We start from the raw sequence: 26,532 nt of genomic DNA, 5'->3' as shown, positions 1-26,532 counted from the left end.
ACTCGTTCTTCGAAGTAATCATGAGTAACAGCCAAGTCGATCCACCAATAACAATTTTTCTCGTTTTATGCTCCGCCAGCGGAGTTCCTCGATGGATGCGTCACCGCGTAGATTTGCGAACTCATTGTGCGTGCATGCGTGCACGCATCCTGTTCTCATTGCGAGGGTAAACAATGCAGTTGAAGTGCAACGCTTTCCTGAGCGGCGAATCGGGTCCAGAAAATTGAATCAAAGTAATGCGCGTGAGACAACTTTTAACGTAAATTAGTGTAGCGGATTGACGTTTATCGAGAACGATATCGTTTACGAAATTACCGTACGCGTGTTTGCTATACTTTCATACCTTACTTTCCAATATTAGTTCTAGAATCCCTCTTGAAGTGTTAGATAAACAATAGTGTGGAATTCAGAGCAAACATTTCCGTAACAATCTGCAGTTAACATTACCTTGCTAATTTCCACAAACGCGAGTCATTGTACAGTATATCTGATGACTGTGCGAAAGATGATGGATAAAAGTTTTATAATCCACCGAAAATTAAAGAAAAGTAACGTACATCGAAAATAGAGGAATATGTAATATCAGTTTATAATACGTATAAAACATTCGCGAGCGTTTTTGCGTTAGATGTTTTCATATTTGATTTATTGTAAACTGTAACTTTGGTACGCGTCAGTCGATACGGGTATTGCTTTTAGAAGTTTATTTTAAAAACTATTTCATTGAAATTTCTAAAAAAAAATCTTGATGGATGTACCCGTCATTTGTTTTTGCATAGTTATCTTTTATTTTCGCAAGCCACGAGACTGGTAACGATTTATTGATATATTCTGTCCACGTGTCATGGTTATTCTTCAAACAAATAGATACGTACGTCGCGAAAGAAACTATTGTCGCCTCTTTTTTTGTTACATAATTCAACAGATAAGCATGTTCATCTTTTGTAAGACGTAAAACCGAAACAGTCGTGAAAATCGCTGTAGCGCCAATTTTCGTGAAAATGATTAAAAAAAATGCCTTATATTCGCACATAAATGTTTCTTGCAAATTATTTAAAGAAGAAATATAAACGATCTTTATATATCGCTTTCTTACGAGATGCAAACAATTCTTTCCCATTATCTTCTCTCAGAAATGAGTATGACAAAATTAATCGAGGTCACAATGTCAATTAGTGGAGATATAAAATGAAGTTTTTCTGCACTGGAACTATACTCTAATTGTTCTTGACATTATTTTTGCTAAATCGTGCAGTTAATTAACCTCTACGAGAAGGAATAAAAATTGCCGTAATTTCCTCACTGCTGATACGCAATAAACTACAATTTATCTTTATATCCGAATAATGTAAAAAGTAATAACATTGCTGGTACGATTAATGAATTTCTATCTCGAGCATGTTAATTTTTATATGTTATAATTTGTAATATAACGATTTGTAATTATAAATACTCGTTTCGCATTAAATTCCATCATTTTACGGGTACAGTGACATGTTACTTTAATGGGCCTGCCCCGGCTGCTGTAATATAATATAACGCGTTACTATAACATACGATAATGACATACCACGGTGTATTATGCCATAACGCATATTGTGTAACATAAAACACGTGGTGCGCTGTATCATCTCGTGTGTTTAATAACCATTCTTACCTTTCCTTGTGATCTGTTATAGTTCCAGTCTTAATGCTAAAAATAAAATTGATTACCGAATAAGAGGAGAAAACTATGTCTATCGATAAAGTTATTTACTTTTCTGTGATATTTGTCTAATTATCAAAAGAAATATTACTTTTTACTCGTTCGTTAGATTAACTTGAAACGCGCGATTCTTATTCGAAAATTTTAATGCACGGTTAATTCTTTGTATTTTTTTTACAAAATTAAGCATCCCTCGATAAAATACTTTTTCAGAAAGGGCATACTTGAGATCACGCCTACCATGATCGACAAAGAACATTTCAAACTTTTTTAGGTGCGAAACTTTTTTCATCTCAGGATACATTTACGGGACATTTACATTTATTCGGTGTTATCAATTTTCAAATTAAAAACATAATTAATGCTCAAATGCGTTTCATTTCTGAGAACAGAGTCCAGATTAAAGCGTGCGTGTACAAATTATAAAGTTAATTAAAAATTAACGTTGTATTCTAGATAAGAAAAATTATGTATACGCGGATCTGGGTTAGGTTTATTTTCTTGTCGCTTAGGGGAAATACAGCACGCCCCTTGCATCCCCTCTCTCGACCTCTGGACAAGCTTGACTGTTCAACGGTTGAAACCCTAGATGGTGTTATTTAAACATTATATATACTGGGTTATCAATCCAATGAACTGATTTAGCACTGCGTATTAATATATTTGTGTACACACCGTTTAAATAAAATATGCAAAGTATCGAATCGAATGTATCAGATTTCGTTCTCAAAATACTATTATACGCATTTCATAAAAACCTGTTCATCGAATTAGTAACCTATTTCAAAATCAACCTTAAACAATCGGTTTAAAAAAAACGCAACTCTTATTACATTTTTTACATATTTAAAAAACTGCTACGGAAATATTTGTATAAAATTTCAGCTTTAAATTTTATATTCTTCCTTTTACGTTGCTCCTTATTATTTTAATCCTCAAGCATGGTTGCACTCGTTTACTGGCGATTATGCTGACCGAGTTAACTCGGGCGCGGCAGCTAAGTGGTTAAAATACCGTGGAGCTTCCACCAGTTCTTATTTCATAGCCTCTGTCGTGTCCAGATATATTCTCAAAATGCAATGATGCCTATATACGCACACACCAAAGATGGAACTATTTACGAAAGTAGAAATATCACAGAAACAATTATAATTACTATAAAAATAATAATACTAAAAGATATTTCTCAATTCCATCGAAGAATGTTTCCTCTTCTGAAAAAACTCACCTTCTCTCGTTCCGTTCCCTAAAACTTTAAGGTACACCGCCATTTTGTCAATTCCGTAGCTCGTCGATGACTTCCAATTCCATACGAAAGCTACGCTCGTGTAGATTAATAATCTGTTTCCACTTCTCGTTTCTAATTACCGGATGAGGCGCAATCGTGTTCATCGGGCGCGGTACGTCATCAGGATATTATCAGTAACTCGTTTATTATACGAGTAAATCGCGTTTAAAGAAATCGTGTAATTTCTACGCGCGTACGTCGATCGTTGCTAAAATTTGGCGATTCAACGTCCCGTGTACATACTTTTCTCCGAAAAAAAAAAAAGAAATCGCATTGTGACCGGTCTTTTCGAAATACGAGGGAACTCCGTTGGCGATTGTTTTTTCTTTCGTTTTTTTTTTCTTCCTTTCTTTTCGTTCGTTGCATTTCGATGATAGGGGATCTACGATGGTTACGGTATCTCGCGGGTTGTCGACCAGCGGTCCGAGTGGTCAATGCCACTGACTGCCACGAAAATGTTGGGTCCAGTCATTGGGTCTCGCGCGAGCGTCAAAGTCAGCCGACGAGCGGTAGTCGTTGCGTTTTGCGCGGTGCTACGACTCGTCGGCAGCCCTCGATCGTAAAAAGGCCCGCTGCGTTTCATCTTGCGTTTAACCTTTTCCTTTTGCAGGAGCACGTGAACCTGGTGGGAAGGGACGGAGAGAACGGGCCGGTCCTCGTCTCGGTGAAGGCCGAGACGGTCGCTGGACAGGAGCACTGGCGGGTCTTGCTGCGATTGCGAGCGGGCTCGACCCACGAATTGGTACCAGCCACGAACCTCGGCCCGAATCCGTCGCCAGCAAAAATGGTCAAGGTGAAGTTTCCCCTCTCTTTGACGAAATACGTTCAAGTACCCTTTTGTTTAACGCTTTCACCGCGCATAAATTTCCCCACGGTGCGGTGTTCCACGCCGTACGAAGTTCCCCGTCTGGAACGCAGAATGTAACGAGCCGTGGTTACATTATAATATTTAATTATACACGAAACCCACGAAAACGGTGATCGTGTGACGAAAATTATATACCGTTGCACGTCGGTCGAAACACAACTGGACTGTTATCCGCGGTAGTTAAAAATAATACGTTGTTTCCAATATCTTCCGAATTTCGATCCGCAGCGCGCAATTTGTTTAATTGCGTTTCGAAACGATGGCAAACGGACAAGGAAAATGGCAAAAATATCGTTGGGGGTTCTACGGAATGTTTCGGTTGAAAGGAATCGTGGATGCGTCGTAGATAAGATTTTTTTTTTTGTCAAAAATTGGTAAAGAAATATGATAGAATCGAGTTCGTGTAAATACGTGCGTTATTGCGCATTGTGGGGTCGATGTAGAAAATAAATGCAGAAAAGTACGTTGTGAGAGAATAATTACGCTTGTATTCAACACAGTGACGTTATGATACGTAGGGAGGGTGCTATGTAAATTGTAGCGGAGAAGTGCTTTTTTGATGTTACGGAGAATATTGAGATCTTTTGTGTTACTTATGCGGTGTCACTGTCAGACTATCCCCCGGGAGCGAGGGTGTATTATTTTTAGATAGAGTGATATGTGAATTTTGAAAAAATTTCTTTCCGGACGAGCATTATTTATTTAGAACGTGAGAGCAATATTCCGTTAGAATTCGTCGCATTCGTTATTCCCTCAACTTTGAAAAAACAAAAATGTTTAAAATAAATTGTATTTCTTTTTCAAAGGTTGATTCGAAAATAAAAAAAATGTAATTATTGTCTGTTTAAAAAAAAAAAATAAGAAAAATGAAGACACTACGTAGATACGTCACCAGAAAAAGGTTTCGGCGGATTCTAAAATATAAAAAAGACGGCAATTTATAGTTATCATTGGATAAATAAATTCATGAATTGTTGGAAGGTTAAGTGTATCGCGCGGCGACGAAAAGGCACGAGTATAATTGATTATACAGGGTGTCCCGCAACGAGTAGTAAAATCGAGAACCAAACAATATTTCTAGGTGCAGAAATAAATCGACAATCTATAGTAACATTTTCTCGCACGAATCGTAGAACACATAAACTTCTGTTTGTGTCCCTATCGTGTTTGTGTAAAGTTAATTAAAATAGATTCTTATTTCTGGTTGTAAATTATTATTTTCATATATTATGCGCATGTATAATTTTAGCGCGCAGAATTGTAGTAAAATGCGCGCGTGCCTCCAACAATTTTAAAATCGATTTCCTTAAAAACAAAACATCCTGCGAAAGAATATTGTTCCAATTTTTTTATTGGTTTTTGTAGATAGAATCACATTGTACATCAGAATTTTGGTTTCGGTTGCAATCTCTGCTAGTTTTAGCAACCTACGTTGTTAAATTCTCCAAGAAACGTATGTGGTAAACAATAAATTTTAAATAATGGAAATATTAGTTCATTTCTCGCAATTCTAATCCGTGTTGCCAAGAAAAGCACTGCCTTTGGAATCAGTATAATGTCATTGAAAGTCAACTTCGGTTCAAAAGGAGATTGATATCTGATGTTTTTCTTTCTCATGAACATGTTGTAGGCTGAGCGCCAAGACTTTTAAAACAATAAGATTGACGTAGACCTTGGGGATATTTTCATGTTAGCTCGTAAATTTATCATGGAAAATGTTTAGTGTATATGTACAGGGTGAGTCACCAGAAACAAAATACGTAAATATCGCTGTTGAATCTGAAAATACAAAAGAGTACATACAGTAAATATAGTACATACAGTATAATTATCAGTTAAAAAGGTTGTTACTTTCTTCTTTAGGGAATTACATATTGTTAAATCTTACATATTCATTAAGCTCATTTTGATGTTAGCTTGAAACAATGCTGAATGCATTATTCATAGAGATGCCTTGCAATGTGCAAATGTTCCATTAAAAAATGAATATAAAAGAATAATTTATATTCTTTTATAAGAATAAATATAAAATGCTGGTGATTCGGTGAGTAATTAAAGTAAAAGTAAATTACATTTATATTATTAGTAAATTTATATTATTTGTGTTTCCGAATATTATTCAATTATATTCCTATATAAATATTTATAGAATGTCACGTAATCGTAATTTAGATAATTTTAAACTTACCATGTTTACTTATGTAAACAGGTGTTTCGAACGATTGGTTCTCTGCATGGAAAATTCATAGTTAAAGTCACCGATTCTACTTTGTGAATTAACATTTGCTCGCCAATTAAAAAAGAATTATTACAATCTAAATTTTAAATTAAATTTTATTTTCGAAAAGCTTAAAACCCTTACAACTGGAATAACATTTTTGATATTATTATTCGTATTATTTGTATTCATTAAGTAATACAAACGAATGTAAATGAGAATTTACAAACTAATTTAACATACAGTGTGAGTCATGAAGATCATTTCAAGGTTATATTATGAAACATAGCTCTAACTCATGTTAATGTTGGTTGCAACATGCACGAGGCAACAAGGTGTTTGGTAAAATAAATGAATATCGATGACTGACAAACATTTCGCATAAATTGTGATTCCCTCCTTCTCCGTGATTGATAAACCATATAAATCTCGCTCTAAATATCATTGTACGTCCTCAGTAGCAGATATTAAAATGTCCTTTTTCAAATAACTCACCCTAACCGAGCATACGTACAGTCTATCTAATTACTAGTACTTACCAAATTTTTTAGAAAGGAATTTCTACATTCAATATATATTCAGAGACAAAAAATGTTTGTTACGTTTACTTTACTTCGTTCAAACTAAAGTTATTTGCATTGATTTTACTCGATTAAATGTTACACTCGTGGAATGTAAGAAATAATTTGAAGACGATCTGTAGCTAAACTAAATATTATACTTACAAAACTCTCGGGCTGATAAATAAATGATAGCTACTATAATACACTATGCATCCCAAATAATGTGATCATTTTCTCGAATTAAAATATAGAAATGAGATTATTTTAAACCAGACAAATAGAATATTTAAAACGATTAAATATAGTATGGAAAAGAAATTATTAAATTGTTCGTATTTTTCTACGTTGAAAATTCTCTTTCGTTCTCCGATATTAACTGTTTTACGAACATATATTAACGTTCGTGGCGATTCTGCGCAAAAGTGGCACAGTCTGTGAAAGAAAAACAGATGTTGACTATAATCGTGAATTGAATCATAGCTGCGTGTATTTTAGGAAAAATTCCCCGTGTTGTCTTTTATTTGTTCGAAACTCGATTATATATCGATAGGATTCGTTCGTTGTATGACGTAGATCCTTTTTACAGGCGATCAACGAAACTCTGAACGTGAGCACGCTGATGCCCGTTGTCTGTTCCGGCGCTGGTACACTGATAGCACGGTATGACGAACACGCTTTGGTATCGAGGTTTAAATTCGGTGTTCTTCATCAACGTGCCGGCCAAGTCACCGAGGAGCAACTTTTCGGGAACAGACAAATTACACCCGCTTTTCAGGAGTTCCTTGACTTGTTGGGCCAGAAGATCGATTTGAAGGATCACAAAGGGTCAGTAGTAACGACACAAGAAAGTTTCGTCCGTACCCTCTCTTATTTATCCAAAGACTTGAAATAAAAAAATTTACTGCTCGACGTATCGAGTAATTTTATAAGTCTTTGTGTATTTAACTATGCAAACTTTTATCTCGATGTAAACATACGTAAACGTAATCCTACCGGTTTAAGCTACGGTACATCCATCAATGTTTAATATTTAATTTTTTATCGTGTGAAGTGTGTTCGAGTAAAATGGATAATACTCGTCAATTAAAAATAAACGTAACGAAATTATCAGGTATACTCCACTATGTGAATTTTCTAAAGAAAAACGTACAAAGGCAGACTTCTGTGAATATCGATAAAATTGATGGTGGTATTTATTTCGAAATCGAGACAGTTTTTTGAAATTTAAAATCAGCAACGAGTTAAATGTGTCGAAATTGACACTGGAGAAACTTTTGAAAATAAATTTGCAAAAAGTATGACTGTGGACGATTAACATTTATTGTGTCAAAATACGCAAAGACTTACAAACTGTATGAAATGATCCAGTAACTGAGAAAGTTACCCGCAGAATGAATTTCATATCAAAATTTGAAACGGTTGATTCGTATAATACTGGTAACATTTCAAATATTGAGTTCCTCTCTTGAATAAACCATCCTTTAATCATATCGAGCAGAGTTTATTATGCACGAGGTAGCTGAACAGTTGCAGAGCAGTTTCTGTTTGAATAAGTTTCTTCTAACAAGCTGTAGATATCTACGTCTGCAAATTTTACTGCAGTTATTTCGTTGTAACCGTTTGTATCTGTGCAAATTTCATTTAACTCGGTCGATACTCGAACGATTCCAACGATCGAACTCGTTAGTACGATTCAAACTAGGATTAAACTAAACGAAGAAAAAAAGAAGAAAGAGAAAAAGAAACGTGCAGTGAATTTTTCTAATTCCTAGACCGAGGCTATGTTTTAGATACGCAATCGTACGATTATAATAATTACAGTGTGAACTTCGAATGTTGCCAGTTCCTATTATTAGAATCTATGGACTTCCGTAGCTAGGGTGTGCATCGTTTAATATGTAAGCGCACTTCCACGATGTTAGAGCTTGAATGTTGATCTTCGCAGATATCGCGGAGGTTTGGATACTCGACACGGCCAGACGGGAGATTCTGCGGTATATGAGGTATTTCGAGGGCGAGAAGTGCTCTTCCATGTCGCCTCTCTTCTTCCATATAGTCCGGGGGACTCTCAGCAATTGCAGCGTAAAAGACACATCGGCAATGACATCGTCGCGATAATATTCCAAGAGGAGCCAACTCCCTTCAGCCCAGATATGATCGCCAGCCACTTCTTACATGCATTCATCGTGGTGCAAGTCGTTGACCCCTGCACTCCTAATACCAGGTATATTCTTAGATTCGTGTGTAACGCGTTTTCATGTAGTAAGGTAGCGTGAAATTCGGATGTATATCAGTTACGAAATCGTGGTTCCCGAACTTTCAACAAACGTCCATGCTTTAAATAGCACACCGAAACGTAGCTATCTTTTAACGGAAAAGAGGAGTGAATCCTGTTTGCTCGTTAATTAGTATACCGAACTCGTTACGGCTGTACGATCCGCGTCACGTCGTGGCACAGTTATTCGCCGACATTTATACGTATTCTAAATGCAGGTACAAAGTAAGCATAACGGCGCGAAACGATGTTCCCTGGTTTGGTCCAGCATTACCAACGCCAGCTGTATTTATGCGAGGAGTCGAATTCAAGGAATTCCTTCTGACGAAATTAGTAAATGCTGAAAACGCGGCGTACAAAGCCGAGAAGTTCTCCAAACTCGAGGTAACTGTCCAACAACGTTTTCTACGTGATTCTACTTAAAATTCCTCGACGATACAAATTATAGATATCGCATGCTATCGGATCTTTACGATCAGCTTATGGAATGGTTCGATGAATTTCACGACTGAACTTCTCCTTTTTCTGTTTCTCTAAAATAAACACAGCTAAGAACGAGGTCGGCTCTGTTGGAGTCATTGACAGAAGAATTGCAAGGGAAAACCGCGGAATTTCTCGGCGGAGCGATCGGTTTAGGGGGTCCCGGTTTGGGTTTCGGTGGAAACTGCCCGGTCAGTCCTACGGCGAGTGATGCCTCGGGATCTGGTAGCGGAGGAAGTGGCACTAGATTCATCGATACGGTTCGAAAGGCGCTGATATCGCGCGTTAGAAACGCGTCCACCGAGAGTGTGCCGCAACAGTTATCAAAGAAGGGTCAGTCGGAGCCCAGTCCATCCAGCAATCGACAATCGACAACGAAGATCAGCGGCAAACGTTCGATAGAGCCTTCGAGCCCCTTGGGCTCGCCCGATCTGACCCTTCGAAGAGACTCGGAACGTGGAAGCCCCAGTTTGGGTAGTCAGGACAGTAGTTTGTCCAACACAGACAATCAAGACAGCAGTTTGGCCACTTTGCAGCAAGACGAGGTCGATCGTAGAGAGTCTACCGCCTCGGTTTGCACCAGCAACGACACGACTCTTGTGGACAAAACTTCCGTGCCGTCCGTTCAGAGACTGACTCACGAGAACTTGAGGAAACAAGAGAGATCGGAGAAGACGGAAACAACGCAGCGTATTATTTCGGAAAGTGACGACAGCTCGTTAAACAGCGAGCTAGAACTCGACCAAGCTGTATACCCGGACAGCGATACCGGCCTCGAGTCAATGAGTTCGGCGGAAACTCACGACACAGCAAGGTGTACCACCAAGGATGGCGTTTTAGAGAACGAGAACTTGAAGATGGAAGTTACCAGGCTTAAATGCGACAAGTTGGATCTACTGAGACAAAATGTGGTAAGTGTGGAAAGGTACGCGCGGTATTGTTAGAGAGAAAGGGAGAGTGATCTGCAAGGATACGTCTTGCGTATCGATATATGGCAATAAGGATGTCTTTTTCGAGACAGATTTTTGTTTTAGCTTTGTGCAGGCTTTCCACGAGACGATCGTTCGATTCAACGCTCGTTCGTGATCTTTGTAACACGGACTTCTGTGACTTCTATTTCACAAATCCTTTGAACGATTTGTCTCGTTAAATTGATTGCGTTTCTCTGAACGATCCATTGGGGACACGTTTTACCCAATTTTGCGAATCGTGTATTCTTGAATTATTTTTTTTTACATCGCTTTGTATATCGTGTTTGTTTAACAAGTATTACTTTACAGACTTGTCAGCGCGACATAAAACGTTTACGAGAGAAGGAGCTCCAATTGCAGTCCGATCTTGCGGCCGCTTCAAAGGAAATTCTTCGATTACGGGCAATGTTGAAAGAATGTTCGACGAGTATTCCATTGGATAACAACAATCAGCAGACATCTACTGTTTAAAATTCTCTCTGAGATATATTTAATACACCAATATATTGGCGAGTAACTTCCTGTTACAATTATTAGATTTTAATAACTAGTTGGGCGCAGTAGTTGAAAACTCTGTATACCTTCCCTCTTTCGGAATCGCTTCTTTCAAAGAAAACTTTCCGAAATGCATTGCAGAGAGTTTGAAACTTGCAATCGAAATGCTTTACGTTTTGTTTTAACTATATGGTTGAACTTCCTTAGGTAGAAATTGGTACAAACGCTGTATGTTAGACGTGATGGGGTCAGTGAACGACATTTAGAAGAAAAAAAAAAATGAGTCTGCGATATATAATTATAGCGACGCGTCTTTCGAGATATTTGCAGCGTAGCTAATTGTTACTTGTGGTATAATAATTGTTTGACTTTTAACCATATTATTTATCTATTAATTTATTAATAGGTATAAGTTAACCTCTAATAGTCAATATAATTACAAATAAACGATCACACAAACACACGCAAACTTGAATATAGATAGAAATATTAAAAGAAGTAGGTGCATCTTGTCATTATAATATTAGAAACTTTAGAATAAAACGTAAAATGGCCTTTAGACTTAGTGTTTCCGAAACTAAGTGTAAACACACAAATTAATATAATACATTCTATCTGTAATAATTAAATGTTCACAAATTGAGATCGTATATATATATATATATATATATATATATATTATGTATACGTACATGTATACAGTCCTCGTATTGTTTCAAAACGGGGTAACTATTGTCCCATAAAACAGTATAAAGCGTTTGGTTTAAGTATCAGCACGCTTATGGGCTATAGAAATATGTATTTTATCGATATATTTCTGACGTCTCATGTTGAAACAAGGATATGTATCGTTAGTAACAGTATTTATCACGGTAAATTTACCGAAACCATTACTAGTTTTTTTTAGTATTAGTCCGAAACAATTTTAGAAAGTACGAATGCCTCGTTAATTAATCTTCCGGTATCATTAGCCAATTTAGCGTAAGATTAGGTTTTCTAGCCATTTTACCGGTTACAATGATTTAGCTGCACCAAATTGTTTAAGGGCACACAACGTATCGATGTGTCGGTAACGTACGAATAGGACACGTATTATCGTTCATTGTTCACTAATACGCAATGTAAACTAAGTGTACTTTGTTTGCTTAGTTATGCACTTTATTTTCATTATTTTTCACTGACGGTATTAGTATGATTTATTATTATTACATTATTATTATTAGTAGTAATCACGTTGTACTTTATATAATTTTTTTGTAAATAATCGGCTATCTTTCTACGCAGGAAGATCGAAAGTGTTAAAGAAAAGAAAGGACAGAGGGACATGAAAGTTCACTCATATATAATACCAAAGTTTATCATAGTAAAATCTACTTCTCTTAGTTTTTCTACATTCCTTTTCATACAATATTTGCCTCTGAAATGCGTATAAGATAGCATATACTTTTTCTCGATCGACGGTTTTTTCTACAAGTACAAGTTTTCTTCTGAATTTCAATGAAACTTTATATACCTTTACAAATACTTTGCAGATATATCACAATTATCACTGCCTATACGATGTCGTTTTGGAGTGTATCGCATTTTTCCATTTTACACGAAACTTCTGGTTTCTCGATACGACGAAATCCTTTAAATTACTTGCATTGCTTTGATATCGGAAAACCATTACTCATGAATTTCACCCGCGTGACAGTTGTGTTTCATGAATATTTCGTGTCAAATTTATCGCTGAAAAATTTGACACTAGAAAAAAAATCATATTTCAAAACTGATATTTAGCGACGATTTATCTTAATGTTATTTCAAACATTGATATTTGTAACGCCGGCTAAAATCCCTGGATAAATAATGCTTCTAAAAAAAAAAAAAAAGTAGAACAATAAATACAGGAATTAGCAACTGTTGTAAGCACTTTCCAGCAATGCTATTTTTAACTGTTCTAAAGACATGCACACAGTATATTTTATACGGTTTACGATCAATGTATTTTCACGAAGTTGTTTCAGACCGTATGTTAAAATAGGGTCGTCTGACTGCTTGGTTTCGTGAAATTTATGAAACAAGATTAGAGTTACCATCTTTTCGCTTTATAAAAATCGAATGTTGTGGGACTGGTAATAAAGAATAGCGAGCACAAGCATGAGAAATAGTTACAATTCGCCAAAATAAAACCCTTTTACGTAAAATGTATGCAAATGCGTAAAAATAATAGGTCTAAAATGTAAAGACAAGAACATACGTTACAGGTACCTAGTAAAAAATATGTAACAATTCGGAAATGTTTTTAAGAATATAATGCAGAACGTTACAAATTTAATAATCTAAAGCAGAGAGCAGAACTAGAGAACCAATATGGTGACAACTCCAACGCGTAATGTATATAAATTGATAAATTATTCGATGATAAAACTGAAACATCAAAAATGTTGGGAAATTCTAAAACAATGTTTTGAAAGAAGCACGCACACGTACACCACAAAACAACTGATATTGCAGAATATAAAATCTGAATATTACAAAAAAATGTCTTGTATTGTCATCGTTAGGTACAGGTAAATTAAACAAAAGTAAAACTTCCATTACTGCGCATTAAATTTAACATTTACGAGAAGCTCGTAATCAATCGAGGTTAATTTTACAAATGTATATAACATAAATTGTGTTTAATTAATAGCTCATTTGATAAGGGCGTCTCTTTGTCTAAAATCTAGGAAAAAGACTAAGTTTACCATTCTCTAGTGTGATTTCTATGCTGGCCTTGCAAAATCAAAGAAAGATTATCTATATTACAAAGAGATATGTGTTATTATATTATGAGAGAGAGAGAGAGAGAGAGAGAGTGAGAGAGAGAAAGATAAAATATTACTGCTATAAAAATATATATATAAATATATATATTTTGTATTTAATAATAATCGCCCAAATCTATCTAACAGAATTGCGGATACTATTACTCTCTGACACTATGACACGAAAGTATATATTTCTTATGACTGGTGTAAGTATTCGCATTCTATTTTTTCTTTTCTATGCACGACTGTCAACTTGAAAATCAGTGGAAATGATGTTCGCCAATAAATAAACTGATTGAAACCAATTATTTGCATTTTTGACCGTAATACCCTTTTACCGTTTACATAAATTTAAACATACATCATGATATACCCTATGAATTTGTACTAGTTCATAGAATTTAATTCATAAATTAAATATACAACATTCAATATCTATTGAATTATATTTTGATTTTTTTTTTAGACGATAGTATCAAATTAGTTGCACGATTTTATAAATAATTTTTTCTTTTAAAACTTTATTCAATGGATGTTATTAACAAATAAATTAAGATAGATTTAGAAAAAAATAATTAAACAATGCATAAATGATACCAAAAAATAATAAAGCACAATCGAAGTACAATAATGTATGAGTGACTCCAATTATCTACCTTTGCGGTGGAATGGTATATACGTATTATAAATATATAGTGATTGAAATAAATAAACAAATATCATCCAATAGGTGGATTTCATAAAAGATTTTACCAATATCTTCAAATGTCGTGCCGTTAATAATACGACACTAACTTGAATTTCAATTGGTCATCTGTAACAGAAGAGAAAACAAATTTAAAGCACGTTTATTAAAATAAATACAACCGTATTATAAATAAGCAATGAGTAATTTTGTATTAAATTGTAATACTATTGATTGACACCGGAGTAAAGAATGAAAAAATAATGCGAAACCGATGTCAATTGAATTTCTGATCAAAAGTATATTAACATTAGATAAAGGAGCGGTTAAGAATAAACGAGAGTGGGAATAATATTTAGTAGTGATTAGATGTTAACATTTAAAGCACACGCATTTCAATGCTCGTGGATCTGATACGTGTGATCTCTTCGACTTCCGCGGAACGAATGACGACTCCGCTGAGTCAAGTTTCAATTAGCCAGTGGGTAGGGGAAGGTCCAGCCTCCCATTGAAACTTGTATTTCTGAAAGAAAGATTAAACGTCATTGACCTCGTCTCTCGAATAACATTGTTGATACACGCGGTGGTCAAGGACATTTCAGGTAGAGAGGTTGCAGAATGAAAGCACAAAGATGTCTGAGAAATGTTTAATTTCGCAACGATTTATTGCTATTATATTTTTCTAATGTCGATGCACTTTCTTAGCACCATTTTTTGAGTCGTATTTACGATTTATAGTATAAAAATGACGAGAGCTAGAGATTGTACATTCTTCCACGTATTTATATAGGCTTCAAGAAAATATAGGAACTTGTTATGTAATTATTTTATATGTTTATAAACTTATTAGTAGTTGCCACTAGTGTATCGATTGGATTTAATAGAATATATTTAAGGGAGTAATAATCTTTTATAAATTTGTTCGTTCGTTGTTGGAATGATGGAATATTACGGATTAAGTTTATGAGAATAATAATTTTCTCACTCGAGATTCAGATGCTGATTGTTTCCAAAATATGTAATTAGCTCTCGTCGTATTTAATTTTCATTTCTAACGTTAAAAGCGCAATTATCTTCTTTTGTTTCTAAATCGATAAGGTTGGATGTGATACGAAAGATAAAGAAAGCCTCAGAAGCCCCCCCCCCGAGACTTGGAACGAAAAGTTCTATTGTTCGTCCTGGTTTATTCTATACTTCATCTGCGAGAATTGTTAGTAATAATAATTGGTCTATGAATTATTTGCATAAATCTAGATAATTTCTAATCACTGATACGCCACATATTTATATATTAATTTTATTGTTTCTATCATAATAATAAATTTTAATAATTTACGTTACTTAAAAATTCAATATAAAATATTTTCATTTCATTTGTTTATTATTATAACAAAATCGTATTACGACAATTTATTTGTACCCTCGCGTGTTTGCTATTTCAATTAAAATTTTAGTAAACCTCGATTCTTGCATGCGAACTCGTTCATTGCAATGTGTGACAAATGGAAAGGATGGTTACTTAGCAACAAATAAGATTAACACACGTATGTCTTCCGTCTCATTTGTGGTTTGAGACAAAAGGTTTGTTGGTAAGAGACCGATGATTATGTGAAAAGACAAGCATGGACTATAGACAGTGAACATATATTGCTTAAGTGAAACTTATTCTTATTTTATTGGTTACTTACCTCGATAATTGTACGAATCTCGATATTTGTAGGGATTTAGACCCTGTTTTTCTTACAATTATCGAGGTTTTACTATATTTCAAATATTTTAAAATTATTTGATCGGAAGATAAAGTTTTTATTCGGTATCTTGAAAGAATAAATCATAGTAGAATATTTTTATTTCATTTCGTAACTAAAATTATTATATTTCTGATAAAACTATTTTATTTTTTAAATCTGGCTGCATTATTTTATTTATATTTATTCTGATATCCATTATTTGTAATTCTATGTATTTGAAATTTTCATTCAACTTTGCCTTAAAATGATCTTTTCCAAACTACATAATCGACTGATCCTCCGTAGATACTAGCGCCGCAACGCTCAGTAACAAGCTCGTCCACGAAGTATGTTTATTATCGACAATGCGAAACAGACTGTAGTGGCGGAATGAAAATGGCTAATTGTCAGGTCCGTTGGTGCAGCAGGTGAGCGATCAATTATCGTTAATATCGGAACATTAGTCGCTTCGGGATGAACGGTGCGCAGTTTGGAGCGATCAGAACTGTTGAAGTCAGTGAAAATTGCGTCGATTTTAGTGTTGTCGAGCGAGTTAATGGATTATCTAAAGAGGTGCGCGATCGAGATCACCGCTGAAAGGCTTGTTGGCTCCTTTTTTTCTACAGTGATAACGAGTTTTCAATTTGTTAGGAACGAGCCAGCCGGCGATCGTTACTCTTCTGTGCCACTCTTAAACGGGGATCGATAACCTCGTTGTTGACAGGGAAAAAAGAAACGGATGCGACGCGATCTCGAGATTGAGACACATCAGCAAAACGTAGATTAATTTATTACGTCCATTCAGAAAACATACGTCCACCCGTTGTTTCTCCCGTATCAGTAACCGCGCGGAAAACAGTGATGCATGAAAAGTCTCGATATTACGAGGCACGTGTTTGTATTGGAGTAAGAGCTACTGTGTGTGTATGTGTGCCAGGTGCACTGTTGCATCCCTCTGATGAGCGCCATGCACCGTTTAGACCATAGCCGTAATGTCATCCCGAAGGCTACTTCTTAGTAATTCACAAAGGGTTCACTCTTCCGTGAAGTACAGCGCATGGATACTTTCCAGGCAATACCTAGCACGTACCTTGCTAGAGAAGTATTTGTGGTAGATCCTCGGTGAATCAAAAGCATGGCTTCTGGCGCGTCTTCCTTGGATAGTGCTGGAAGTAGTGGTGAGTGCACTATTTAGTTTTCTATCTTACATACCAATATATGTTTATATCAGTTGTATAATATTGTAGATGTAAATTAAATGATACAGTTTGACCTATTAAATTCAATGATACTAAATAAGATTTAATCATTAGGAAATAGAAAAACAATGAAAACAGTAGCTGTTTTTCTATTACGAAAGTTAGAAATAGATACATTCGTATAAATACTAGTGTGTTGCTATATCTAATAAATAATATTAAACATTAAAATATTCCGTTTCATAAAACCCAACTGTCAACAAGTAATTTTAAATTACTTTTTGAAAGAAAAAATTTTAATGTGAAAAACAAAGCAACATTATTAGGTTTTGTATTTAATTAAATTGTTGTATATGGTACTTTAAATAGCACATATAATTTCACTTTGCGAAAAACAGTGAATCATGATGCTTACATGCGTGACACAGAGTTTCTTTCCTGGTGAAAGCTAGCAAGGCTTCTGATTATATTGTTCTACCAATTGTAACAACACACTGTACATTGTACAAATATAATCATTTTATTTTCATGTTTATAATAGATCATATATTTTCTTCTTGCAATTGATTAAATCTTTGTCCATTATCTTCTTACAGATGGAGCACTCAATATGGGTAAGAATAATACTAAAGAAAAAAAATTTGTGTTATGAAAGAATATATGGTGTATTAATGGTTTTTATTCCCTTGAGAATTTATTTAAAACAAACGAATTATTTGCTTGTAGTAGTTTATCACTTTTATAGTTTTTTGTGTTCCCTTTAAAGACATGTATTTAGTTTCTGCAACAAAAGATGCAAATAATTTGTTAGCATATGAGTATTGAGATATATTTATTTTCATTTTAATGCACACCCTGTATTATATTGATATTGTGTTGATTATATCTTGATTTAGAATCATGCTTTTACATTTAATCGCATTATGTTTATTATTTCGCAATTTGCATTGTTGGACATAATTTGCATGTGCGGCATGCAGAAAGAGATAGTGGAGGCTATGGCAGTGTTGGAAGTCCTGTTGGTGGTCCTGAATGTCGTAGTGATTATGAAGGTTTGCAAGCTCAATGTGATCAGGCCATGCATCAGCTTCAGCTACTTAGGCATAAACACTCCGATAATATAAGACGGTTTGTTCTGGTTTTGTTTAAACTGGTATTGCTGTTTTATTTGTGCTACTGTGTTTGATTTTCTGCATATAACAACCTCTATCCTAAAAGTTGTATACATATTTAATAAAGTGATTTAAAATACAGGTGTGAACATACTATGAAGGAATTGGAATACTATCGAGGACAACACATACCAGTCATGAATCAATTGGAAGCAACAACACAAGAAAGCTCCGCATTGCGGGGCAAATATGGAGATCTAGTAAATGATAAGCAACGTCTTGACCGAGAGGTTCAAGCATTGCAAAAGGAAGTGTCTGAATTGCGATGTCAGAATCAAGAAGTTCTTGTTTCTGATGCTGGTAATAGTGACACTATGAATCAACATTATTTATCTGCACTTCGAAAATATGAAGCTGTTAAGGACGAGTATGACGCTCTTAGAAAACGGTACGATGATTTAATCTCCTCGCACTCGTCGGCCGTTAATAAGGCAAGTATAAAATATTAATTATTTTCTAATATACTTTTAAAATCAAAATGAATTGTATACAAAATATAAGTGACATTACTTTACAATACTACTGTATATTTATGTAAATTTCATTGAAATATCATAACAATTTGTATATATGATTATATTTAGTTGGAACTATCACAAGAAGAAGCTGCTAGATTAAAGAAACAGTATGACGACGTTGTTCAAGAGCGAAATAGTGCAGTTCGTGAACGTAATGGTTTGAAACAACAATGTACTGCTGCAATTAGGCAATGGGACATTGCATTAAGGGAAAGAAACGAATATCGCGAAGCCCTAGCTAAAGTACAGCAGCAACATGAAGAAGCAGTAAAAGAAATCAATCATGCAATGGTGCTACGTATGAAGGCTAGCAAGGATATGAAGCGATTAACAGAAGAAAGAAATGCTGCATTACAAGAATACAGTTTGATTATGGGCGAGCGAGACACAGTACATAAGGAAATGGAGAAACTTGGCGATGATCTCACACAAGCGTACACGAAAATCACTCATTTGGAAAACCAGAATAAACAACTTATGGATGAGGTAAGTGTATCCAATGTTTTTTTATTTGATCACATAAAAATTTTGCTTAAGTTTGGCATAAAAATTATTATCATTTTTTGAAATTTATTTTCTAATTGTTTATATACATTATGTAAAATTGCATTATGATTATTATATGTTTGTAGGTAATTAAGTACAAGAATTTTTCTAGTATTATTATTATTTCCTTATCATACATTTTGTATTGGTTTTTAGTTATTTATATACTCCATATTACTTACTACTGTACATACTATTAATAAATGAACGTTTTCTGTTTTAATATCCACTTCTTTTATTTTTAGAAAAAAGCTTTATCCTATCAAATTGAAACTTTACGAAGAGAAATTTCATCTGCTTTGCAAGATCGAGATGAAGCTTTAAAACAATGTAACGAACTACGTCAAAAGTTTGGTGATTATTCCGAAGGTTCCAACAGAGATTATAAAAACCGTATGGAATTACATTCTTATAATCGTGAACGAGATAATTCGAATAAAGAAGCGGAAAGAGAAAATAATACGGCAGATTACGCTAAACGGGACAAAGAACGTATGGATAACTTGGATCAAGCAAACTTGGAGTTAGATAAACTCAGGAAATCTGTAGATAAATTGCAAGCGGAACTCGAGGAAGCCCTTCAAGAAGCAGAAGTGTCGAAACGAAGAAGAGATTGGGCTTTCAGCGAAAGAGATAAAATAGTCTTAGAGAGAGAAAGTATTAGAACTTTATGTGATAGATTAAGAAAAGAACGTGATCGTGCAGTGTCGGAGTTAGCGAGTGCTTTACGCGATTCCGATGATATTAAAAAGCAACGGAACGAAGCGTCGAAAGAGTTAAAGGATCTCAAGGAAAAGATAGAATCTGGTGATCATGCGTTAAGAACAAGTCAGTTTGCACAAGGCTTAACGCATGCTCATGATTCCGCGATTGATACCGATGTCAATGATTGGGAAATTCTTACTGTTCATTTCGATCTCAGTCGACTTTGTTTGGATTCAGACCGTGAATTGGGGCTAACGTTGGTTGGAGGTCGTGACAATCCATATTATCCGAATGATACAGGGATTTATGTTGCTCAAGTAACATCGGGTAGTGCCGTTGATGGCAAATTGAGGGTTAATGATTGCATTATGCGAGTAAACAACGTTGATTGTACATCTGTTTCTACGCGTATAATCATGGAAACTTTGCGTACCTGTTCAGTGGGATCAGCTACATTGACGATAAGAAGACGACGTGTAACTAGAAGATCGTTAAGGACGACGCAATTACCTGTTGGTTCAGTTCCTCATGGAATCTCATTGGAACTTGGAGTGTATATTTCGAAGATATCTCCTGGTAGTTTAGCTGCTAAGGATGGTAACCTTGCTGTTGGAGATAGAGTTTTAAATGTACGTTTGATACAAATAAATTGTATTCTTTCTGATAATTTATTTTTTTAAATAATAACTTAATGATTTCCTTGTTTAGATTAATAGCAAAGCAATGGAAGGTATCAATTCCAGTCACGAAGCGATGGCAATTTTAAACGACACGAGTACAGATGTATTAACTATTACGACCTTGAAAGGAATACCGTTGCCTTCAGCGACTAGTTCCGAGACCATGACCATCGATGGTAGTTTTGGTACAGAAAAACAAAAAATGGTGAACAGTTGTTCACAAACTGAACAAGAAAGATTGATGTTGAAAGCTGCTTCGGACGATTACGAAAGGCGATACATTGCATCGAATTTTGGTGATAGAAGTGTTTATAAAGTTTCAAAGTCAGTTAGTGGTGAAAAACCAAGTGGTATTAGTAATGCTTGGGATAACATACGGGGGAAGATCGATATAGTACGAGGACGTAAACATAGTAAGGATCGAGAAGAAAAGAAGAAACGGCATCGTAACTCCAGTCCAAATACTTTCGAGCAGGAGCAAGATGCGATAGCGGAATTAGATTCAGTGATAGAAAGCTATCACAAAAAAGCGAATAATGGAGTACTGAAACGAAGTAAGCAACGTGGAACCGAGAAAGTTGAGAAAAATGGAGGTACGTGGCCGAAAGCCAGAGGTGGGCCTCTGATACAAAATGGTACCGGTACTATTTTACATCCACGTAAGACAAAAGAAAGGCTGCCCTTAAGTGTACTCCTTAATCAACCACCCAAGTATGAAAAAAGTTATAATTATAATCGTATTTCTAATCCTATCCCTTTAACCAATTTTTCCAATGTCAACAATCGGCATACAGTTTATAAGTCTGTTGAAAAACCATTACCAAATTTCCTTAAGACTGGACAATTATTTAGTCAAAAATCCTTTACTCCAGTGGTGCAGTTCAAAGATATCCCGATAGATAAGAAACCGACAACCGAATTCGAGAACACGGAAAGTAGACTCAGTTCTACGTTAACACCGTCCGAAACTAGTATCGACTTTTCCGTGAAGTCGGGTAATACGGGAAAAGATGTAGAATACTTCTCGAAGAAGAGGGCGCAAAAGTATACCCCTAGCAACGACAGCCAAGTAGAGACGTTGCAGCATAATAGAGCGCAATCTCAACTCTATTCTGGGGCCGGATCGTCAACTTCATCAACCAGCGGCACGAGGCAGCAGTTAACTGGTAATTTTTCATTTCCTCCCTATACGCATTCGCATCCGCATCCCCATCAACAAAACTCTTTACCTTCGAGATACCCTTCCCCGCCGTCTTTGCCGTCTGCACAGTCTGGGGAGTCGATAGGACTTCCCGATGCACGATCTTACTGTTTCGAACCTTCGTATAGCCCCGGCCCGCAAACAGGATTCGGGCATTTGCACACACCCTCCGTAGATTTGCATTATCACAAATCTCGCGCTCCACCGATCGGCACTACATACGACGTACCAGCCTACACGCATGGCTACGAAGGTGGAACGTTTCCAAGAAAAAAGGAAAATCAACGTTTTCGAATACCATCAAATCCTAGTGTGACATCAAAAAGCAGCGTGGGTAAATTGTCCACCGGCAGTATAGAAAGGACTTCAGAAAGAGGCAGCCCGATGCCAACATTCCACGTGGAAGTGCTTAGCCCAGGTACTGGAGGTGGAAGTAGTTCTGGTGGAACTGTCAGAGGAAGCAGCGGCAATAAACGGTCCAGCATGCCAGATTATTGTTACTCTCAACACAGGCCGGCCCCTGGAGAACTTCGCAGAGTTCATATAGATAAATCGGTCGAACCTTTAGGTATTCAAATCTCTTGCTTGGAGAGCGGTGGTGTATTCGTGTCCACCGTTAGTGAACACAGCTTAGCATCTCAAGTTGGTCTTCAAATCGGTGATCAGTTGCTCGAAGTTTGTGGCATCAACATGAGGAGTGCTACTTATCAACTTGCTGCCAATGTGTTGCGTCAGTGCGGTAATTCCATTACGATGCTGGTGCAGTACAGTCCGGACAGTGAGTACAGCGTTTTATTTAAACGAGTAGAAATACTTCCCTATCACACCGTACACTTTACAACTCTTTTGCACCTTTCTTGTTAAATGTGATTATAATTTATCGCTTTTGCATGGTTCTCTTTTTACGATACACAATGTTTATATAGCGTTTTCCTTTTACTAGAATACAACGAATTAGAAGGATCTGCTTCCTCGAGTTCATCAGAAGCTGGTGGTGCTGAGGGAGGTAGTCGTAGTGGATCGCCAACTCCTTGCAATAGTCCCGAAGCTCCTAGAAAAACAACTATCGAGCCATTGGAGAGCTCAGAACCTGAACGTGATGCTTCTAGTAGCTTAAGTACAACACGCGATACTTCTAATACCTTAAACATCATGCGTGAAACTAAGAATACGTTGGAACCCCCTCGTACAATTCGAGAAAGAGATATCAGAAATTCTGCTTCTTTGGAAGTACGAGGCACGCAAGAGAGAGAGCGAGAAATCAGAGCGTCAGCGTCCTTAGATATCAATATTAGGAAACCGGAACTCCGTAGTTCGGCCACGTTAGATAATATGCGCAATTCTGCAACTCTCGATACGTTGCGTGTTACCGCTAACACTCTCACACGCGCACAGATAAATCAGGCAGCGACCACGTTGCAACGACAAAATGCTACCGTAAGAAGTCCAACGCAAGAAGAACAAAATCGTAAGAGTCCACCACCAAGTGAGCCGAGATATCTATTTATCGAGACCAGAAAATGCTCGAATTTAGGTATTTCCCTCGTGGGTGGTAATGGTGTTGGAATATTTGTACATTCGGTACAACCAGGTTGTCTCGCGGAAGAGGCAGGGCTACGTACCGGTGATCGTATTCTAGAGTATAATGGTGTAGATCTCAGGCAGGCAACCGCGGAACAAGCGGCTTTGGAATTAGCTAGGCCAGCGGATAAAGTGACGTTGATTGCTCAATACGTACCTGAAAGGTATAATGAAGTGAAAGATAAACCAGGAGACAGTTTTTATGTGAAAGCAATGTTCGATCGAGTGGGCGAAGTAGGAGACAGCTTACAGCTTAGGTTTAATAAGGATGATATTTTATACGTCGACAATACAATGTTCAATGGTACTCCAGGTCATTGGAGGGCTTGGATAGTTGATCATACTGGAAGAAGACAAACGTGTGGAATAATTCCGAGCAAGTTCAAGTATGTTGGAAGAAGTAAATTGTTGTTTTATAATGTTGTGAAACACATTTAAGGTATGTTGTACTTTTAGGGTTGAAGAAGAATTGCTTTTACGACGTTCGTTGGGCGATTTGGAAACGGATACAACTAGACGAGGTAGTACTAGTGCAAGAAGAAGTTTCTTCCGCCGAAAGAAACATCAACGTTCTTCTAGTAGGGACAGTAAAGAGTTATCGCACCTAACGGGAGTAAATTTGGGTTGGTACAGTGATAGTGGAACACTGAACGAGGAAACTCTACCAGCCAGCTATCAACGTGTCGAAAGATTAGATTGTAAGTATTTATGATATCAAGTGGTTATAATCAACTAATGTGTAAGAATGTTTATTAATGTGATTAATAAACTTAGAGAAATTAAATAGTTTTATAAATTTACAAGTGCTAATAAAATGTCCACGCAATAATATGCATTAGATTTATTTAAATTCAAAGATAAAAAAATTAATTGTTAAACAATTGGTATTATATCTTCATCTCTTATGTTAGTTCCATGTGCACGTTTAATAATCGATTGGCTTGACCCAAATTTATTTAGTGAGAGTAGATTTGCAAATTTTATTAAAGTATGATCAGTTCTGACTTTAGTTATTCAAGTTGATAGACCATTATCAATTCTTTATTTTTATACAGATCCAGCTTTAAGACCGGTGTTGATTATCGGACCGCTAAGTGAATGTGTAGTGACGAAACTCTTACAAGAATTTCCAGGACAGTTCACTAGGTGTCTCGCAGAAGCTATGCATTGTTCTCAATCGACGCTCGAACAAGGTTTGCGTGACGCGCTTTACGTAGACTACAGAAAAAAAGGAAGCTATTTCGAGTGTACTACGGTACAAGCTGTCAAGGACATCTGTGAGAAGGTAAGGTATTTTTTTTATCCAATGCCGTACATAATATTGATAACGCTATTTATATTAAACGTGTAGACGTACTCGATTAACTAACTAAAAGTGGATCGTGAAAAACTTACATCATTTTTTTGGATTTGTTTATTATGTTTTATCGAAGGTTTATTAATATTCTTGTTTGTAGAATACTCATTGTATTTTGGATGTATCGATTGCATCGATCGAACGACTCCACCGGCACCAGATCTATCCTATAGTGTTATTGATCAAATTTAAGAGTACCAAACAAATCAAGGAAGTAAAAGATTCCAGGTATCCAAGCGATAAAGTCAGTGCTAAGGTTGCAAAGGAAATGTATGAACAAGCACTAAAATTCGAAGCCGAGTATAGGCATTATATTTCTGGTGAGTTAACATGTTTTAAATTAGAATTATTTTCTTGCGCGCGAAAACCGCATATGCCTCCCATTTCAATATTTTTGTATGTATCCTTTGATGTCGTATTTTGTATTTTATACCAGATTTATTTTTAATTTGTTTCAGCTGTAATTCCAGCAGGAGTAAATGTAGCGTATATATGTACGCAAGTCAAATCCGCAGTAGATGAAGAGCAAAGCAAAGCGCTGTGGGTTCCTAGAGGACCTCCCTGACATTTAAGGGGGGGTCCCCATAAACCACAGTGGAAATCAATCTAAATTCCACCAGGGGGCCCTTACGTCGTACGATTATACAAAAATTGTTACAAATTTATTTATTTATGGTCTCCTATTTGCTCTAACAGTATACAAGAATTTAAATTCTTCTGTTTAAGGATTCGTTACAACGGTTGTTTCAATTATTTTCACTCATTTCGGTTGTGATGCAATACTGTTATAATTGCAATGTTTTTTTTTTTTTTCTTTTTGTCTCTTATATATATATTAGCATGTTGAAATCCTTTAACGTAACATATTTTATTTGAATATGTTGTTTTGTAATGCTTTTATTCAATTAAATATTTGAATGTATATTTTGATTTATAATCGTCATTTTCTACGAAATTTTGCAAAACATGCAAGACTTCATATCCAAATCTTGATATATATTTAAATATATCGTTCCTTATAATATTAATTAACAGAAACTACTGCATAATCGATTTTGTATCAATTTCATATTGCAATTTGCATTTTCTTTTCCTACAGAAATAAGATAATATTAATATATTATCTTTTAGTATTTACTCAACTTTCATTCAAGAAATGCAACTTGAAGTAATTTAAACGTTTCGCAAATTTTCCTTTAATCATCGAAACTCTGTGAAAATTGTTACACCTACTTCAAGAAAATGAAACAACTCGCTGCTTTGTCATTTTGCTTCGAATCTCGATCGATCGTAATTTTTTGGTACATAATGCATCGTTGCGGAAATCTAATCAGTAATAATTGGTGCGAGACCATAAATGAATCGGTGTAGCAAACGCAAATACTTGTCGTACCGTGGCCCGCTAAACAATTGGTGGATGAATATAAAGGTTATTAGTTAGCGAATAAGTTTTAGACAAACGTGTTTGGCTGGTGTTATTAACCCCTCAGATCATTTCGT

At 35.8% G+C, this 26,532-nt stretch overlaps 2 protein-coding genes across 9 annotated transcripts in view; both read left to right on the top strand.

The window, feature by feature from the left end:
• The window catches only part of LOC143143995 (rap1 GTPase-activating protein 1), a 263,449-nt gene extending 251,961 nt beyond the window's left edge, over positions 1-11,488 (top strand). For 3 of the 4 annotated variants that reach the window (XM_076305913.1, XM_076305916.1, XM_076305914.1), the window contains 6 exons: positions 3,604-3,786; positions 7,229-7,467; positions 8,588-8,866; positions 9,136-9,301; positions 9,466-10,308; positions 10,678-11,488. In XM_076305913.1, the coding sequence (XP_076162028.1) occupies positions 3,604-3,786; positions 7,229-7,467; positions 8,588-8,866; positions 9,136-9,301; positions 9,466-10,308; positions 10,678-10,839 (1,872 nt within the window). In that variant the 3' untranslated portion in view covers positions 10,840-11,488. The remainder of the gene's footprint in view (positions 1-3,603; positions 3,787-7,228; positions 7,468-8,587; positions 8,867-9,135; positions 9,302-9,465; positions 10,309-10,677) is intronic. The other variant, XM_076305917.1, reaches the window with a different exon arrangement.
• A 4,984-nt stretch (positions 11,489-16,472) lies between these two features.
• Positions 16,473-25,937, top strand: Dlg5 (MAGUK family member discs large 5). Of its 5 annotated transcripts, none has more exons than XM_076307363.1 (13): positions 16,480-16,501; positions 16,725-17,251; positions 17,869-17,886; positions 18,253-18,400; positions 18,527-18,875; positions 19,029-19,448; positions 19,754-20,842; positions 20,922-22,872; positions 23,038-24,061; positions 24,132-24,373; positions 24,731-24,960; positions 25,133-25,352; positions 25,491-25,937. In XM_076307363.1, exons 2-13 carry the CDS (start codon positions 17,209-17,211, stop codon positions 25,595-25,597), a joined length of 5,841 nt encoding a protein of 1,946 aa, XP_076163478.1. In that variant the 5' UTR covers positions 16,480-16,501; positions 16,725-17,208; the 3' UTR covers positions 25,598-25,937. The 5 variants fall into 5 exon arrangements, with proteins under 5 accessions (XP_076163480.1, XP_076163478.1, XP_076163479.1 ...); XM_076307364.1 differs by having other exon boundaries at positions 16,485-16,501; positions 17,011-17,251; XM_076307365.1 differs by lacking the exon at positions 17,869-17,886 and having other exon boundaries at positions 16,473-16,501; positions 17,146-17,251.
• The last annotated feature ends 595 nt before the right edge of the window (positions 25,938-26,532 follow it).

This window comes from Ptiloglossa arizonensis, chromosome 3, assembly GCF_051014685.1.
Source record: "Ptiloglossa arizonensis isolate GNS036 chromosome 3, iyPtiAriz1_principal, whole genome shotgun sequence".
NCBI lineage: Eukaryota > Metazoa > Arthropoda > Insecta > Hymenoptera > Colletidae > Ptiloglossa > Ptiloglossa arizonensis.
The sequence above is the reverse complement of the archived record's forward strand: the minus strand, read 5'-3'. Positions and strand labels throughout refer to the sequence as shown.

What these genes read in the sequence shown, in the direction of transcription:
- Dlg5 (XM_076307363.1), top strand. Translation starts at nt 17,209, where the DNA reads ATGGCTTCTGGCGCGTCTTCCTTGGATAGTGCTGGAAGTAGTG. An exon ending in ACTCGTCGGCCGTTAATAAG is followed by an intron (nt 18,876 to 19,028) that starts GCAAGTATAAAA and finishes GATTATATTTAG; the next exon opens with TTGGAACTATCACAAGAAGA. An exon ending in ACGTGTCGAAAGATTAGATT is followed by an intron (nt 24,374 to 24,730) that starts GTAAGTATTTAT and finishes ATTTTTATACAG; the next exon opens with ATCCAGCTTTAAGACCGGTG.